At 61.7% G+C, this 14,885-nt stretch overlaps 1 protein-coding gene across 50 annotated transcripts in view; it reads right to left on the bottom strand.

The window, feature by feature from the left end:
• Positions 1–2,466: 2,466 nt before the first annotated feature.
• MEGF6 (multiple EGF like domains 6) overlaps positions 2,467–14,885 on the bottom strand; it is a 102,431-nt gene continuing 90,012 nt past the window's right edge. For 4 of the 50 annotated variants that reach the window (XM_023635932.2, XM_070254213.1, XM_023635940.2 and 1 more), the window contains 21 exons: positions 14,116–14,241; positions 13,411–13,542; positions 13,186–13,314; positions 12,895–13,026; positions 11,926–12,054; positions 11,697–11,825; positions 11,267–11,395; positions 10,741–10,869; positions 10,295–10,423; positions 9,908–10,036; positions 9,648–9,776; positions 9,354–9,485; positions 9,089–9,217; positions 8,359–8,487; positions 7,439–7,567; positions 7,100–7,228; positions 6,676–6,804; positions 6,458–6,586; positions 5,736–5,864; positions 4,153–4,200; positions 2,467–3,828 (listed from right to left, as the gene is read on the bottom strand). In XM_023635932.2, coding sequence (XP_023491700.2) covers positions 3,764–3,828; positions 4,153–4,200; positions 5,736–5,864; positions 6,458–6,586; positions 6,676–6,804; positions 7,100–7,228; positions 7,439–7,567; positions 8,359–8,487; positions 9,089–9,217; positions 9,354–9,485; positions 9,648–9,776; positions 9,908–10,036; positions 10,295–10,423; positions 10,741–10,869; positions 11,267–11,395; positions 11,697–11,825; positions 11,926–12,054; positions 12,895–13,026; positions 13,186–13,314; positions 13,411–13,542; positions 14,116–14,241 — 2,570 coding nt within the window. In that variant the 3' untranslated portion in view covers positions 2,467–3,763. Of the gene's footprint in view, positions 3,829–4,152; positions 4,201–5,735; positions 5,865–6,457; positions 6,587–6,675; positions 6,805–7,099; positions 7,229–7,438; positions 7,568–8,358; positions 8,488–9,088; positions 9,218–9,353; positions 9,562–9,647; positions 9,777–9,907; positions 10,037–10,294; positions 10,424–10,740; positions 10,870–11,266; positions 11,396–11,696; positions 11,826–11,925; positions 12,055–12,894; positions 13,027–13,185; positions 13,315–13,410; positions 13,543–14,115; positions 14,242–14,885 lie in introns of all 50 variants that reach the window. The other 46 variants (XM_070254215.1, XM_070254279.1, XM_070254287.1 and 43 more) reach the window with 36 other exon arrangements.

The following is a 14,885-nucleotide window of genomic DNA, read 5'->3' as shown; positions in this document are numbered from 1 at the left end:
CGGGAAGCAGGGCCCCCACCTCCTAGATTTTGCATTCTGGTGTGGAAGGACAGCCAAACAGAGATCCGGGCTATAACGTCAGGGCCGTAGAGATCAATAACCCCAGGAGAAGAACAAGCAGGACCCCACATGGTGCATTAGGTGGCAAGGCAGGCCCTGGGGTGGCTTCATGTGGACAGACTTGAATCCATTGGTTTCTCCATTAAACTTGCAGTAGACTCTTGGCACAAAAGCATCGTCAAGAAACTTGTCTCTGTACCTAGTTTTCCAAGAATTTGTATCCTGCATCGATGTCGAATGCTTCCTGCTTTGACCAATCATCTGATTTCTCACCCAAATACTGACACATTTTCCAATGTTAAACTGTCCTTATGTTTCCATCATGGCCAATTCCCCTTGGATCAAGTGGATATTATTTTTAAGATATTTTTATTTGAGTAGCTAATACTTTACTTAGGATTTTTGCATACATGTAATGAGTCTGTAATTTTCTTGTACTGCCCCAACATCTGGTTTTAGAACAAAATTGATCTTGGCTTCATGGAATGAGTAGAGTTGCTTTTCCTCTATTTAAAGTTTCTGGAAGAACTTACATTGGACAAGTTCACGGTGTCTTGAAAGTCCAGCATGACCACCTACGCCAGCACCTGCCCCAGGCATCACTGGGGACGATGGCAGAGGAGGAGGTGGGGAGCCTGCATCACTGTTTGCATTTACCTAAGCTATTGGTTTATCCAAGTTTTTTATTTCTACCTACACCAATCCTGGCATTTTATATTTTCCCAAAAACATACCCACTTTTCTAAGTTTTCAAAGTTATTGGTATATAGTTGTTCAAGTCTTCCTTTTTGTCTTACTCTATTGTGTCTGTAGTTAATTATTCCTCCTTTTGTAATTTTTTCTTCATCTTGCTGGAGTTTTTTCTCGTATTAGTCTTTAAAGAGGGAATTTTGTTAAATGTCCCATTATTCTCCGTTTGCTGAGTGTAAAGTCTATATACATAAATATAAATGTGTATATAAATGAATATAATCTGTGAAGACAGGCATATATATATATATATATATATATATATAGCATGTGTGTTGAAGGTTATTAAAATGCATTATTGCTTATGTTTTGTTGCTTAACCCACTGGTTTTTGTAACAAGCACGTTAAACTCGGCAGTTACGATTCTTTGTTATATCCATCATTGCTTTGTGACTTTCTCAGCCTCTATTGTTAGGTGCATATATGTGTAGACAAATATTGATTAACAGTTGCTTATGATGCTTTTCACCCAGAAATATTAAAACCCCTAGCCCAGCTTTCTTGGTATGCTTTAGATGCTTGTATTTCTAGCCTTCAGGCGTGCCTCTTACAGTTAACATTCTGTTCAATCCTGTTTCACGTGGTCTAGGGATCTGGGTTTTGATCACCATTTGTAAACATTTACACTAGGATTTGTTCATCTATTTTCTTCTCCTCATGCTTTATTCTTCCTCCTTACCTGCCTTCCACTGGAGAGATGAAACATCCTCCAGATGGTTTAGAAGTTGAACACCCCGTCAGTATTCTGTGGTGGTCACGTCCACCTTACTACATCTGTCTGCACTTGGGTTTATGGCCTTGTCACTGTCGTAGCTCTTCACTGTGTCCCCGCACCAGCAGGTGACATCGCAGCAGTCTCCCTCCCGCCTCCAGCCCTCACGCAGGTGAGACTGTGCTCAGTTTCCAGTGTCGATTAATGTGAGCATTCGATTCTCTTACTGGATTGTATGGGGAACGTGGTGACCATTTCATGGCGGCCCCCGGGCTGCTTCCTCTTCCTGCCGGAGAACTTCCTTTGAGCGCATTTTCAAATCAGGTTTCTGTGTGGTAACCCACCGGGGCCTTGGAGACCCAAGAATAATGCTGACCTTGCTTTTTAGCGATAATTTAGCAGGACATAAAATTCAAGTTTCAAATTCTTCCTTCAACCCTGAAAACAGCAAATCACTGTCTTCCTGCCCCAAGTGTTTCTGTGTTAAAGTCTGAGGTCTCTCTGATTCCTGTTCTCTTTTTCTGAGCATTTTAGAATTTCTCTTTGCTGCTACACTCTTAAAGTTCTTTAGATTATGGCTTTTTTACTTTTATTTTTTTGGCACTGTGAGTCCTTCCAATCTGCGAGCATCTACCTTCTGACCTGAGAACTTCTTGTTCATTGCTGCTTCGCGTCACTGGTTTTTTTCTTCCTTTTCTGGGACTTCAATTCAACAGATGTTAAGACCTGTCTCACCCATTTCTGGCGGCCTTCCTTTTGTAATTTCACAGCCTCCCTTCTGCCCTGGGACAGCGTCCTGAGCTGGAAAACCCATTACTCAGCTGTGTCTGTGCCACCCACCCACGGGATGCTCCAATTTCTGCGTCCTCCACACTCTGCCTTCACCACAGGTCCTGCTCTAACCACTTCTTCCCGCATCATGTCACCATCTGATCATCTCTTATTCCTTCCAGGATATTTATTATATTTACTCCAAAGTCTGAACATGGTGGCCCATTAATCTGGCTTCCTCTCACTAGTCGTCCATTTAAGGGGACGGGTTTACTAGAACCCTCCTTGTTTTGCCCCCTGAGATCCTTTGTCGTTGGAGGTATCAGCTAGCTGGGCTGGTGTTGGAGGGGAGGGGAGGGGGCTACAGCCCAGACTTGAAGTATCCAGTGTGACAATTTGGGTCCAACACTCCCTACTGGCCACCTGGCCCTGTGATGTTCTCCCCCACTTACCATGTTTCTGCCCTGAAGATAGGGGAGACATGGGGGTAGACGGCACCTAGGCTGCCCCCACACCACCCCTGCCCGTGGGCTGGTTCTCCTCCCCTCGAGACCATGCTTCCTCCATGCAGGCTGTGCTTCCTGGGTCTCGGGACATCTCGGGGCACCTGGCTGTGAGTTTGTTTTGCAGGTCCATCTGCCTCCATTTGGGGCAGCCCCTGTGTGCCCCTCTAGAGCACCAGGATAAGCCCCAACTTTATTTTTGTGGCACCCCCATTCCCAGGGAGAGCAGGGGCTGATGGAGCCAGGTGCCTGCCTGGCTTCCCTGGTCAGGGGAGGTTCCTGACCAAGCACACTCATGCTGTCGTGCCCAGGAGGCCGCCACGGCGGAGCCCCAACAAAGCAGCAGATGCACAGGCCGCGAGGAAGCTGCCGCTCTGTTCTTAGCTGACTGGGTTTCACAGGGCGCTGGAGCCCGTGCCCGGAGGGCCCCACAGTCCCGGGTCAGGGCTTCCTGGGGCCAAGGAGGAGCCGGGCAGCCTTCCAGCCCTCAGGGCGCAGCAGGGCGTGTCCAGTGCCCATAAATACCTTTACATAAATACAGCCGGGCTACATTCCCAGGTAAACCGGCTGAGCTGCCGCAGTCAGGGGCCTAGCACCAGAAGAACCTGCTTGGGGGGCAGGGGCCCCATGCCTGCACCTGTAGCTGCACCCACAGCTGCCCTCAGTCCCGACCCAGGCCAGCCGGAGGGGTGGGCTTCCTCAGCACACGCGGGGTCCGGCCAGTGCAGCTGTGCTGCCCAAGGCCCAGTCCACTCGCCCAGGCTCTGCAGAGCTGGCCATGCAAGGCCTCCCTCCTTGTGGCCGGATGACCCTCGGAGAGCGAGAGCTGCACGCTGCCCACAGCCCACAGAGACAAGGATGGGGCTGGAGTCCTGGCCCACAGGCGTCCCTCCCTGGTCATCATCAAAGTCTCTGGTGCCCTGGGCGGTCCTCGGGCGGCAGGCCTCAGCGCAGGCAGCCTCTAAGTTAGTGCTTCTCTGTCCCGCTCCCGAGCCGGGGCGCTGATCCATGAGAGGCTGAGGGCGAGGCTGCTGCACAGGGGAAAAGAGGGTCAGCCCCAGGGCAGGTGGAGAGCTTCGAAGCCACCAGAGCTCTGGGCTCACACTTCACGCTTCCCTCACTGCCCTTCTGGCTCCAGCCCGACGGAGGAGACACAGCCACCCCCTCCTCCCAGCTCCCACGCAGCCGCATCTCAGACGTGCAGATTCTGGAATGCCCACCGCCCTGTGGAGCCCAGATTCTGCCTATGTGCCCCGTCTCCATCCCTCCTCAGGCCTCAGTCTGCTGCTAACAGACCAATGATGCCAACAACACCACCCTCCTGGAAACGTGGTGAGACTTCCCAGCCCCCTTACCTGGGCCCGGGGTTGGGGACAGGCTCTCGGGGAGCTGGGGGGGCCCACCTGAAGCAAGACAGACAGTAGCTCATACTAATGCCCTGGATCCTTAGCACCTACCACCAGACCATCCACTTAGGCCTGCAAGGACCCCCACTCCCACCCTGGAGAGCCTGCCCCCACTCCTGTGCAAATGGTGGGGTCTCCTCCTCAAATGAAAGCCCCAGCGCCGCCTGCCCAGGCAGAAGGGGGGCTGGGAGGCAGGGCTTTGGGAAGCATGAAGGCCTTCACTTGAGGCCAAGCTGTGTTCACTCCAGGGCACAGGGCAGCAAGGCCCTGCCTGTCTCCTTCCCACCTGGCCTCAGGCAGGGGAGGCCTTGGTCAGTAGCAGGGGTTGGGGCGGCAGCAGGGGTTGGGGCAGCTCAGGCAGGCATATCGCCGGCTCCACACCCCCCAGCTCAATGTCAAGGCGGCCCAGGGCAGGGCCTGCGGTGCAGTACCACACCTGACCACCAGGTGCTGCCCGAGCACCAGCCCTGCAACTTCTGCCTCCACCTCGCGGACCCCACTCCCTGTGGCAGGAGAGAGCCCTCTGCTAATGGCTCTTAACAGCTGGGGGCCAGGGCTGCCTTGGAGAGGCTTGAGAAGAGGCATGCACACACCACATCAAGCCTGTGTGTGGGGTCATCAAGCCGAGGACCCCAGTCTGGAATCCGCATTCACAGCTCCCCCTTCACCCATCTGCAAGGCCTGCCTGGCACAGCCTCAAGCCGGCCTCCTGCCTCCCTCTGCAGACATGACCCTCTCAGTGTGCACAGGTCCCTTCCCAACAGCAGGCTGGGTCTGGGGAGCTGACCAGGAGACACCAGAGGGGCCTGTGCACCCCCACACTGTGCCTGTGGACAGCATGTTCCCCCTGAGTCTCCAGGGCTGAGAGACCAAGGTGCTGCCATTGAAGCTTCCCTGACTATGCCTGTGGGTGCGTGTGGGCACATGTGTGCACTGGAGCACATGCATGCACTGGAGCACACCCGTGCACTGGGGCACACGTATATGCTAGACCACACATGCACTGGCATGCACACGTATGCACTGGAGCATACATGCACTGGCATGCACACACTGAGGCACACATAGGTGTTAGCATGCACAGATGGAGCACACACAGGCACTGCTGCACACACATGCACACGTGTACTGTCATGCACTGGTCCATGTGCAGCCAAGGCAAGGAGCGGGTGGTGGTGGGGGCTGGGTCAGTGCCCACCTGCACTGGATCACCCAGCCCTGCCCATGGGGTCACGGCCCTCTGCAGTTTGAGCCCACCCTCACTGGGGCTGGAGAAGTGGGACTACTTTGTGCTGGCAGCACGGCCAAGCCCTACCCCATGGTCCAGTGGCTGTACGGTTCACATTTCACCCACCAGAAGCCGTGCGGACACCATGGGTACCACGTGGGGATGGTGACATTAGCGCAGGTCAGCCTGGCCCAGCCGACTCTGCGTGTGGGGTGGAGGGATGGGGAGAAGAGACAGGGCCTCGGCCAGGGGTGGGCCTGGGGGCACGGTGTCCTCCTTCCTCTCCCCTGGGAGCCTGACTCACCTTGCCGGCACGTGGGCCCTGTGTAGCCGTCCACACAGTGGCACTGCCCAGTGATGGGGTCACAATCAGCCCCACCCCCGCAGTCACAGCGCAGGGCACAGCCCGGCCCGAAGAGGCCCCCTCTGCAGTCTGCAGGCAGGAGAGGGCAAGAGATGTGCCTGAGTGCTATTTCTGTCTGGCCCAGCCAGGGAACCCCCGGCCTTCCGGCAACCCTCCGGGTGGGGGCATGCGGGAGCAAAAACATCGGGCCTCAGTTTCCCGGCCGCATGTGAGCCCTCACATGGGAAAGTGCCAGCACTGGGCACCTGCCAAGGCCCCAGGCTGGCAAACGGGGACCTTGCAGTCAGGGGTGCTTCTCCCCAGGGCAAGATAGGCAAGACGTGTGTCCTGCAGCCCATGAAGAACGGCCCCTCCTATCTCCAGGCAGCCTGGCCGATCAGGGAGGTCTCCTTCCCACCTAACTGGGGCCTCTGCCTATGAGTACAGGCCCCACCCCAGGAAGAGGCCACTGCAGAGACTCTGTGGGCAGCCAGAGGGCAGGGTGTGGCCCTCACTGACCGCAAGCAGGAGCTCCATGCTGGGCCCCTCAGAGCAGCTGCCCTGCAGAGGCAGGACAGGTGCAGGAGGGCACCGTGCCCGACCGGGGCTCAATCAATGCAAGGCAGACTGGCCATTGATGGAGACCCATGCCCATGCCCCCCTCAGTGGGACCCCAGACTCACCAAGGTCACAGGTGGCCCCCATGCGCCCTGGGGGACAAAGGCAGTGGCCGGTGATGGGGTCACAGGGCACCCCACTCTCACAGTCACACTGCTGGTGGCAGCCCTCTCCAAATGAGCCCGGCTCGCACCCTGGTGAGGACAGTGGGCTCAGCGTCTCCTCCTGCCCCTCACTTGGACTGGACAGGGCCAGGGCTCAGGTTGGGGCACAGAACACTCACCCCTCTCACAGAACTGGCCGTGGAAGCCGGCGGGACAGAGGCACTGGCCGCTGACGGGGTGGCAGGGAGCTCCCTGCTGACACTCGCACGCCCCCTGGCAGCCAGCCCCGTGGAAGCCAGGAGGACAAACTGAGGGAGACCTGGGTCAGAGCTCCTGTCTCGGTTTGCCCAGAGCGAGCAAAGGGCGGGGTTCAGGGGCCCGAGCTCTCCCGTCACGGCAGGGAGCTTGTCTGCTCCCGTGTGACCCTGAGCAGGGGACCTGTGGCCTCAGAGCCCTGCTGTGAGCCAGTCAAGCCTTATCTCATGGGGCCCCCATGGGGAGTGACATGGAAAGTGGCCGTCACTGTGCGAAGCCCAGGTGGGCCCAGATCCTCCCCACAGGAAAAGCGGACGCGGGAGCAGGGGTCCCAAGCCCACCACTCACGGTGCTCACAGGCCTGGCCGTAGAAGCCGGGGCGGCAGCGGCAGGCGCCCGTGGCGGGCTCACAGGTGCCGTTGTTGCGGCAGGAGCACTCCAGGCGGCAGGCGGCCCCGTAGCGCCCAGCGGGGCAGGCTGGGGAGAGAGCCCGGGGTCAGCCTCCTGCAGGAGAACCGGGCACGAAGGCGGCCCCTCGGGCACTAGCCTGACTCAGGGGCCCTAGGAGCCTCGCTCAGCCCCATGGCAGCCAAGGGACACCCAAGCCACCATTCCCCACCACCACCACTGAGGCAGGGTCCCCTTCCCGTGCAGATGCCGACCCTCCAGGCTGGCCCAGACACTCACCCAGCTCGCAGAGTGTCCCCATCCAGCCCAGGCCGCAGGAGCAGCTGCCGTTGGCAGGGTGGCACAAACCCCCATTTCTGCAGGAGCACACGTGCTCACAGCCCAAGCCAAACCGGTTCTGGGGACAGCCTGGGGGCAGAAGGTGGGTGCCGCTCAGAGGGCTAGACACGCTCCAGGGACACATCCCATCAGGTCTGACATTCATTCAACAAATGATTCCTGGGGCATCTTGGGGCCAGTCTCTGTCCCCCAGACAGACATGTGCCAGCGAACGACACCAACTGCATCCTGCCCAAACATCCATCCCATGTCAGCAAATGCCAGGTGAAGACATGGTCTGGCTGCAGCTGGGACCCACAGGGTTTCTGATCCTTCTCTGTCAAGGGCTGAGAACTGAGGGGAATGTCACCAGCCCTTTGATGAGACGACAGAGGTGACCAGAGGGTGGCGGAGGGCTCAGACCTACCAGGGGGTGGGGGCCAGGCTAAGAGGTTTGGGGCATGGCTGTGGGGACAGGGCTCGCTATCAGGAGCACGAGCCCCACAACTGTCCCCTGGGGCCACCCCACGCCCCCACCATGCGCTGTGCTCCAAGCCTCTCTCTACCTGGGGGGCGCACCCTGGGTCCAGCGGAAAGAGCCAGAAGGACCGAGGGGACACGAGTCAGGAGGCTGGCTCGGTTCTGAGACAAAGCACCTACCTGACTCCTCCTGCCATAAGGGCTCTGGGTCGGGGCTCAGAGTGGGAACCTGCTAGCCCCAACCAGCCATGTGGGGGAACCAGTGGAGGCCGTTGCTGTGAACGCGCTACCCAGGGCCCAGTTCTCCCTGTGACCCGCCTTGTGTCCCCATCATGCCCTGCCTGAGGTTGATGGAGTGACATCTACGAGGTGCGAGGACAGCCAGCGGGGTGGGCACTCACTGTGCTCGCAGTGGATGCCGGTCCTCCCTGCAGGGCAAGTGCAGGTGCCAGTCACGGGGTTGCAGGCCGCCCCCTGCCCACACTTGCACACGTGGGCACAGCTGGGGCCAAAGCGGCCCTGGGGACAAGCTGCAGGGAAGAAGACGGAGGGTGGCAGCCCCTGTCTGGGTCCCATTCTCTCTCTGCGTGTCAACCCGAAGACTACAGGATGAGGCAGAGGGGGGACCCCTGTGTCTGGCCCAGACAGGGTGGAGGCTGCCTGCTCCCAAGTCCCCTGCCCACCCTGCCGTCTCCCTTCCACCTGCAGGCTCTGCTGGGGGCCGGGCTTGCTCCACAACTGCAACAGTGACTCACTGCGGCCTCCACCCCACCCCGCCAGCCCAGCCAGGATCCTAGACAGGCAGGAAGTCCCCACATGACTTAGGGAAAGGCCCTCTTCTGGGCAGGATACCTGGCTGGCCTGCAGGGTGGTGCGCAAGCCCCTGGTGGGCACAACCAGTGAGGGGGGCATAGCACACAGCCGGGCAGAGTTGGCCAGCAGGGACACTGAGGTCACATCAACACCCCCCAGCTTGTGTGGGCTGAAGCTCAGGCCCCAGGTTGGGGTCAGGCCCAATGGGAGGGCTAGGGAGGTGGGTGGTCAGGGGGCTGTCATCTCCAGGCTGGCTGGTGGGCCCTGCCCACTGAGGTGCCGGGAGGAGCCACCCCTGCCTTCACCCCGGCCACTCACCGAGGCTGCAGTCAGGCCCGAGGAACCCAGCAGGGCAGTGGCAGGCACCCGTGGCCGCATCACAGGAGCCACCATTGACACACCCACACAGCTGCTCACAGCCCGGCCCAAACCGCCCAGGAGGGCACCCTGCAAGGGGAGGGGCCAGCTGCCAGGAGCTGGGGGGCTGGGCTTACCCCCCATGCACAGCCCGACATCCCCCTCCCATGACCTCAGGTGAGGGTCTTCCCAGGATAGCCCGGCAGGTGGCATGGGCAGCACTCACGTAGCCCGCAGCCAGTGCCGTGGAAGCCAGCAGCCCACACGCAGGCCCCTGAGGCCGGGTGGCAGGCTTGGTTCTTGCCGGGACACTGGCACTTCTGCCCACAGCTCTCCCCAAAGGTGCCGGGCGGGCAGGCTGGGGTGCAGGTAGGGGATCAGTGCTGGCCCGGCCCAGGAATGGCATCCTCCTGGAGTCGCCCCCGAGGCCCCCTCTTAGGGGAGGAGGTTTTAAGGCACAGCTCAGGGGTTCAGGCTGAGCCACCCCTTGCCCCAGGGTCCACCCAGTTCGGTCACCTACCCTGCTCACAGCCAGGCCCAGTGAAGCCTGGGGGACAGCGACACTCCCCAGAGATGTGGTGGCAGGCGGCTCCAGGCGGGCAGTGGCAGCGCTGGGCACAGGCCTCTCCAAACCAGCCCTGTGGGCAGGCTGCAGAAAGGTGTGGGCTGGGGTGGCAGGAGCACTGGGGCCAGCACAGGCCCAGAGGGGTCACTGTGTAAAGGACCCACCCCCTCCCAGGCAGGTGGTTCCCTGGGTGCCAGTGGAGCTGGGGAGCTCACCATTCTCACACTGTGAGCCCCTCCATCCCGGCGGGCAGAGGCAGGACCCCGTGACGTGGTGGCAGGTAGCTCCCTGCCGGCAGGCACAGCGCTCCTTACAGCCAGTCCCAAACGTGCCCTCGGCACAGGCTGTGGGATGAGACAGGCTGAGCCCGCTCTAGACGGTTGGGCCAGACCAAACGCACGCCAGACCCTCAGGCCAGCTTCCTGGGCTCAGACCCCCCCGCAGAGGACCCCTGGCAGCTCAGAGAGCAGCCCCACCCCTTGTCTATCAACTGACCATGGCGGTGAGGCCCCTGCATCCTGGACTGAGGCTCAAGCCACCCCCTGACGGGCCCAGTAGGGCCGTCTGGCCTCCCCACACTGGCCTCTAGCCTGCCCACTCACAACTCTGGCACTTGTCCCCCGTCCAGCCGGCTGGGCAGATGCAGTGGCCCAGGCACCGGTCACAGAGGCCACCATTGACGCATCTGCAGCTGTGCTGGCAGTCGGCTCCGAAGTGCCCTGGGAGGCACTCTGCAGGGGCGGGCATGGGTGAGGGCCCCACCTCCTGGGGCAGGGCTGGCCCTCTGGGACCCAGGAGACCCCTGCCCGACATGTGCTTCCTGCACCTAGAGCCCCTAATCCCGAGTCCCTGGGAAGGAGAGGTGCCTGGGGTCTTCTCACGCTCCAGGCCTATGGCTACACCACAGGACAGTGTCCCCCCCACACACACCGGGAAGTGGTCTTCGGCCACAGAGGGAGGAGGCTACACTGGGGCACATTGGGGTGCTGGCCCTGGCTCCTACAGACCCCAAGGTCCCTCCTCCCTCCTCCGCCTTCCCAGGGCTCACCCTTCTCACAGGCCAGGCCAGCCCAGCCCTCTGGGCAGGTGCAGTGGCCCGAGACAGGGTCACAGGTGCCCCCGTTCTGGCAGAGGCAGGAATGCTGGCAGTCCTCACCATACAGGCCTGCTGGGCAGGCTGGGGGACAGAGAGGGGAGCAACTTGCAGCAACCCGCCAACTAGACCCACGGGGACCAAAACCCTCCCTCCCCCCAGGAAAGCCAGCCATGGGGACTTGCGGGCTTTCCAGCCCACCCCAAAGCCAAGGTGAGACTTCGGGGGTGAGGACCTCACCCAGGGCTGCCTCTAAGATGACCTGGACCCAAACCACCTGGACCCACCAACCCAGCCTTGGGGGCTCAGTGCCGAAGTGTATGGTCCTGGGTCCAAAGTGCCCTGGGTGTTGGGTCCAGTGCCCCCTGTGCATAGCCCCACTGAGCTTATGTCCACTCAGCATCCCATGCCCATGTGACCCCGCACGGCCCAGCAAGCGGCAAGCACAGTCCCTGGCCCCAGACTCCTGGGTGGGGCTTACCCTGCAGGCAGGTGGGGCCCGACCAGCCAGGGCCACAGCGGCACTGCCCCTGGACAGGGTCGCAGGAGGCCCCGTTAAAGCAGGAGCAGACTTGGCTGCAGTTGTGCCCATAGGTGTGGGCTGGGCAGGCTGCAGGGGAGAGGGGCGCTCAGGGGCCTAGGGGGTGCACCTGGGGAGGGGCTGCAGCAGAGCTGGGCAGCTGGACAGACGCCCCTGGGCTGCTGAGGTCCATCTGCCCTCCCTCTGGCCTGGACACACTCAGGGTGACTACAGACAGGGACCAACACACTGGCCTTTGTGGGCAAAGCAGCATCCCTGGGGTAGCCACCTGGCAGCTCTGGACACCCAGGAGAGGACCCAAGGAGTGAGTCTGGCACAGTGGGCCGGGGCCCCTCCCTCAGCACCCAGAGCTGACAGGGGCCTCACGCACTCTGGGCACAGCGGGGGCCCCGGCGGCCGGCGGGGCAGAGGCAGGAGCCGCTCACGGCGTCACAGGGGGCTGCAGCGGTGCAATTGCAGGCACTGCGGCAGTCCACGCCGAAGAAGCCAGCGGGGCAGGCTGCAGGCAAGAGATGTGATGGGGACATGACCAGGGGTGACGGGACCCCATCTGCACTCTGGGCCACCCCAGCCTGGCCCCAGCCCACATTCTGGCTCACCACGCTCACAGAAGGTTCCCCTCCAGCCGGCCGGGCAGGTGCAGGCCCCACTGACATGGTCACAGGCTGCCCCGTGCTCACACTGGCACCGCTGGCCACAGCCTGGCCCGAAGTAGCCCTGGGGACACTCTGAGACATGCAGCCCCGGCCCACCATCAGTCGAGGGACAGTGAGTATGACCCAGTCCTGCCCGGGCCCCCGCCATCCCAGCCGAGGCCTGGGACCGTGGGGCAGAGGCTCGTTCACAGACCGCTCCCTACCCAAGGGGGGCTGGGCTTGCTCACATGCCCTGCTCCCCTCCCTGCCCAACTAGGAACCAAGCCCCAGGGCAGGTGGGGGCCCAGGTGGGACTTTTGGGGCTGCCTCTAGGATGACCTGTCCCAAGCCCACCCTGGACCCACCAGCCCAGCCGTGGGGGGATCACACACGGAAGGGCACGGCCCTCGGTCCTCAGCAGCCTCCGCCCTCCCCTCCTCTAGGTGCCAGGTGCCCTGGGGAGTGCAGCTAGCCCCACCTCTCCCTGCCCAGTGCTCCAGGTGGGCCTTACGTCGGCCCAGGTATGTAGGAGGGAGGGGCCTGGGCCCAGGCTGGGGAGGGAGAGAGCGGTGAGCTCAGGCGAGGAGACCCTCTGCTTGTCTGGGGGACAGGAGGGCAAGCCTAGGTCCCCCAGTGCTTGCATATGTGTGTGTGTGCATGTGCATGCACCTGTGTGTACGCACCTGTGTGTGCGTGCACCTGTGTGTATGCACCTGTGTGTGTGTGTGCACGCACCTCTGTGTGTGTGTGCACCTGTGTGTGTGCGTGCACCTGTGTGTGCGTGAACCTGTGTGTATGCACCTGTGTGTGTGTGTGCACGCACCTCTGTGTGTGTGCACCTGCGTATGTGTGCACCTGGGTGTGTACACGCGCATGTGTGGGTGCGCACGTGTGCACACACGGCACATGGCTGTGGGCCAGGCCAGGACTCACTCTGCTCGCACTGTGGGCCCAGGTAGCCGGCCTCACACAGACACAGGCCGCTGGCAGCATCACAGCTCCCGTGGCCTGTGCTACAGTTGCAGGTGTGGCTGCAGTCAGGTCCCCAGTGCCCACTGTCACAAGCTGCAACAGAGCCCGGGTCACCCTATGCAGGCCCAGCAGAGCCTAGGGGCACCACAGCCAGGCCGGAGGCATGGAGCCTCCTGCCGGCCCCCAGTGTCCCGGGTCCGGGGTGGAGACTTCTCTAGGGTGGGAGGGATGCTTGGACAAAGGGCCGCTTACCTCTCTGGCAGCTGAGGCCGGTCCACCCAGGGGCACAACTACAATGTCCAGTCGCCGGGTGGCAGTGCCCATCATTGGCACAGGAGCACCTCATCTGGCAGCCGGGCCCAAACCAGCCAGCGGGGCAGGCTGCAGGTGGAGGGCGGGTGAGTGCAGTCAGGCCAGGCACTGCCCGCGGGCCCGGGGAGCGCAGGCGGGGGCGGAGGTGGGGCGGCACGCACTCACCGTCCTGGCAGCGGCTGCCCATGTAGCCGGGGCGGCACAGACAGGCTCCAGTCTCAGGCTCACAGGTGGCCCCGTGCTCACACGCCGGGCAGATCTCCTGGCAGCCGAGCCCCCAGCGGCCCTCAGGACAATCTAGACCCCACAGCCAGTCAGTCTCCCTGTGTGGCATGGCCCTGACCCCGCGTGCCATGGCCCAGGAGCGGGAACCACTCTTCCCATCTGAGCTAGCCCAGGGGAGGGACAGGGGCAGGCCATCAGAAGCCCCAGCCCCTCCTCAGGCTGCAGGGCGCCCACCTCGGGAAGAGCTCCTGTCCTAGGACGGCTCAACAGGCAGAATGGGGCTCCATCCGAGGGGCTGGGACACCCCACGCAGTCAACAGGAAGCCCAGGAGGGCAAAGCACAGGCCCTGGGAGTGCAGGGGGCTCTGCCAGCTGACCTGTCCCCATGGCTAACAGGGTCCCAGGGGGCCACTGTGTGAGCACGGCCACTCAGGGTAGCTGCAGACCACCCTTCCAGACCCAAGGGTGGTTCAGTATGGGCTCTTGGAGCTTCTGTGGAGGGGCCTGGGGTCTGCAGGGCTCCAGGCCAGGGGCCAGGGCTTCCCAAACACGGCCTAGGGCTGGGGTCCCCAAACATAGCCCATGGCTGGAGTCCCATCCCACAGGGAGGTGAGGGGGGCACCTCAGGACACAGCTGCCACTCACCTGCCCCACAGTCGTCCCCGGTCCTCCCAGGAGGGCACAGGCACTGCCCCGTGACCCGGTCGCAGGAGGCTCCCCAACAGGAGCAGGAACCCGAGCAGTTCACGCCAAATGTCCCCCCCGGGCACTCTGCAGGAGGGAGCATGCAGCGCCTCAGCCACCCCCATGTGGAGCTGCTCTCCTCCCCTCAGGGTCCTTGGCACCTGCCCCTTGCCCCAGCAGGGTTGCTGGACACAGCCGGGTCCCTGGGTGACCAGGGCAGCCACAGGAATGGGCAGGGGACAGGGGATCCAGGGCAGGGTGGCTGGCCTGTGCTTGGTCGGCAGCCAGTGCTTGGGCTGACCATGCATGAGGGAGCAGTGGTGAGGGGTGGCCTGGATGGGCAGGACCTAGGGGCAAGCTGGGCCAGGGGCAGTCAGAGGGCAAGGGCGTGGCTGAAGCAGAATTCTGGGCATCGAGCAGCCGGGAGCAGGTGGCAGGACAGGCTCTGCCCTCCTTCCTCCTACCCTGGTCAGCCTGGGGAACCCTCTGCTGGTCACCTTAGTGTCCTCTCCACTGCCGAGGAGTGACAGCATCCTGGGAACAGTCCCAGGGCAGGGCCTCATGAAAGAATGTAGGTGCCATGGAGCCTCACCGCCACCACGAGAAGGCCCGCAGTGGCTGCTCCGTGGCCTTGCAGAGCCCCGGGTGCTGGAAGCCCCTGAGCCCGTCCACACTCCCCAGCCTGCCCTGGCTGGACAGAAAGGCCCGGGGGTGGAGAAGACCCCTGCCTG

Source organism: Equus caballus, chromosome 2 (assembly GCF_041296265.1).
Source record: "Equus caballus isolate H_3958 breed thoroughbred chromosome 2, TB-T2T, whole genome shotgun sequence".
In the NCBI taxonomy this organism is placed as follows: domain Eukaryota; kingdom Metazoa; phylum Chordata; class Mammalia; order Perissodactyla; family Equidae; genus Equus; species Equus caballus.
This window is presented reverse-complemented; position numbering and strand designations above follow the sequence as displayed.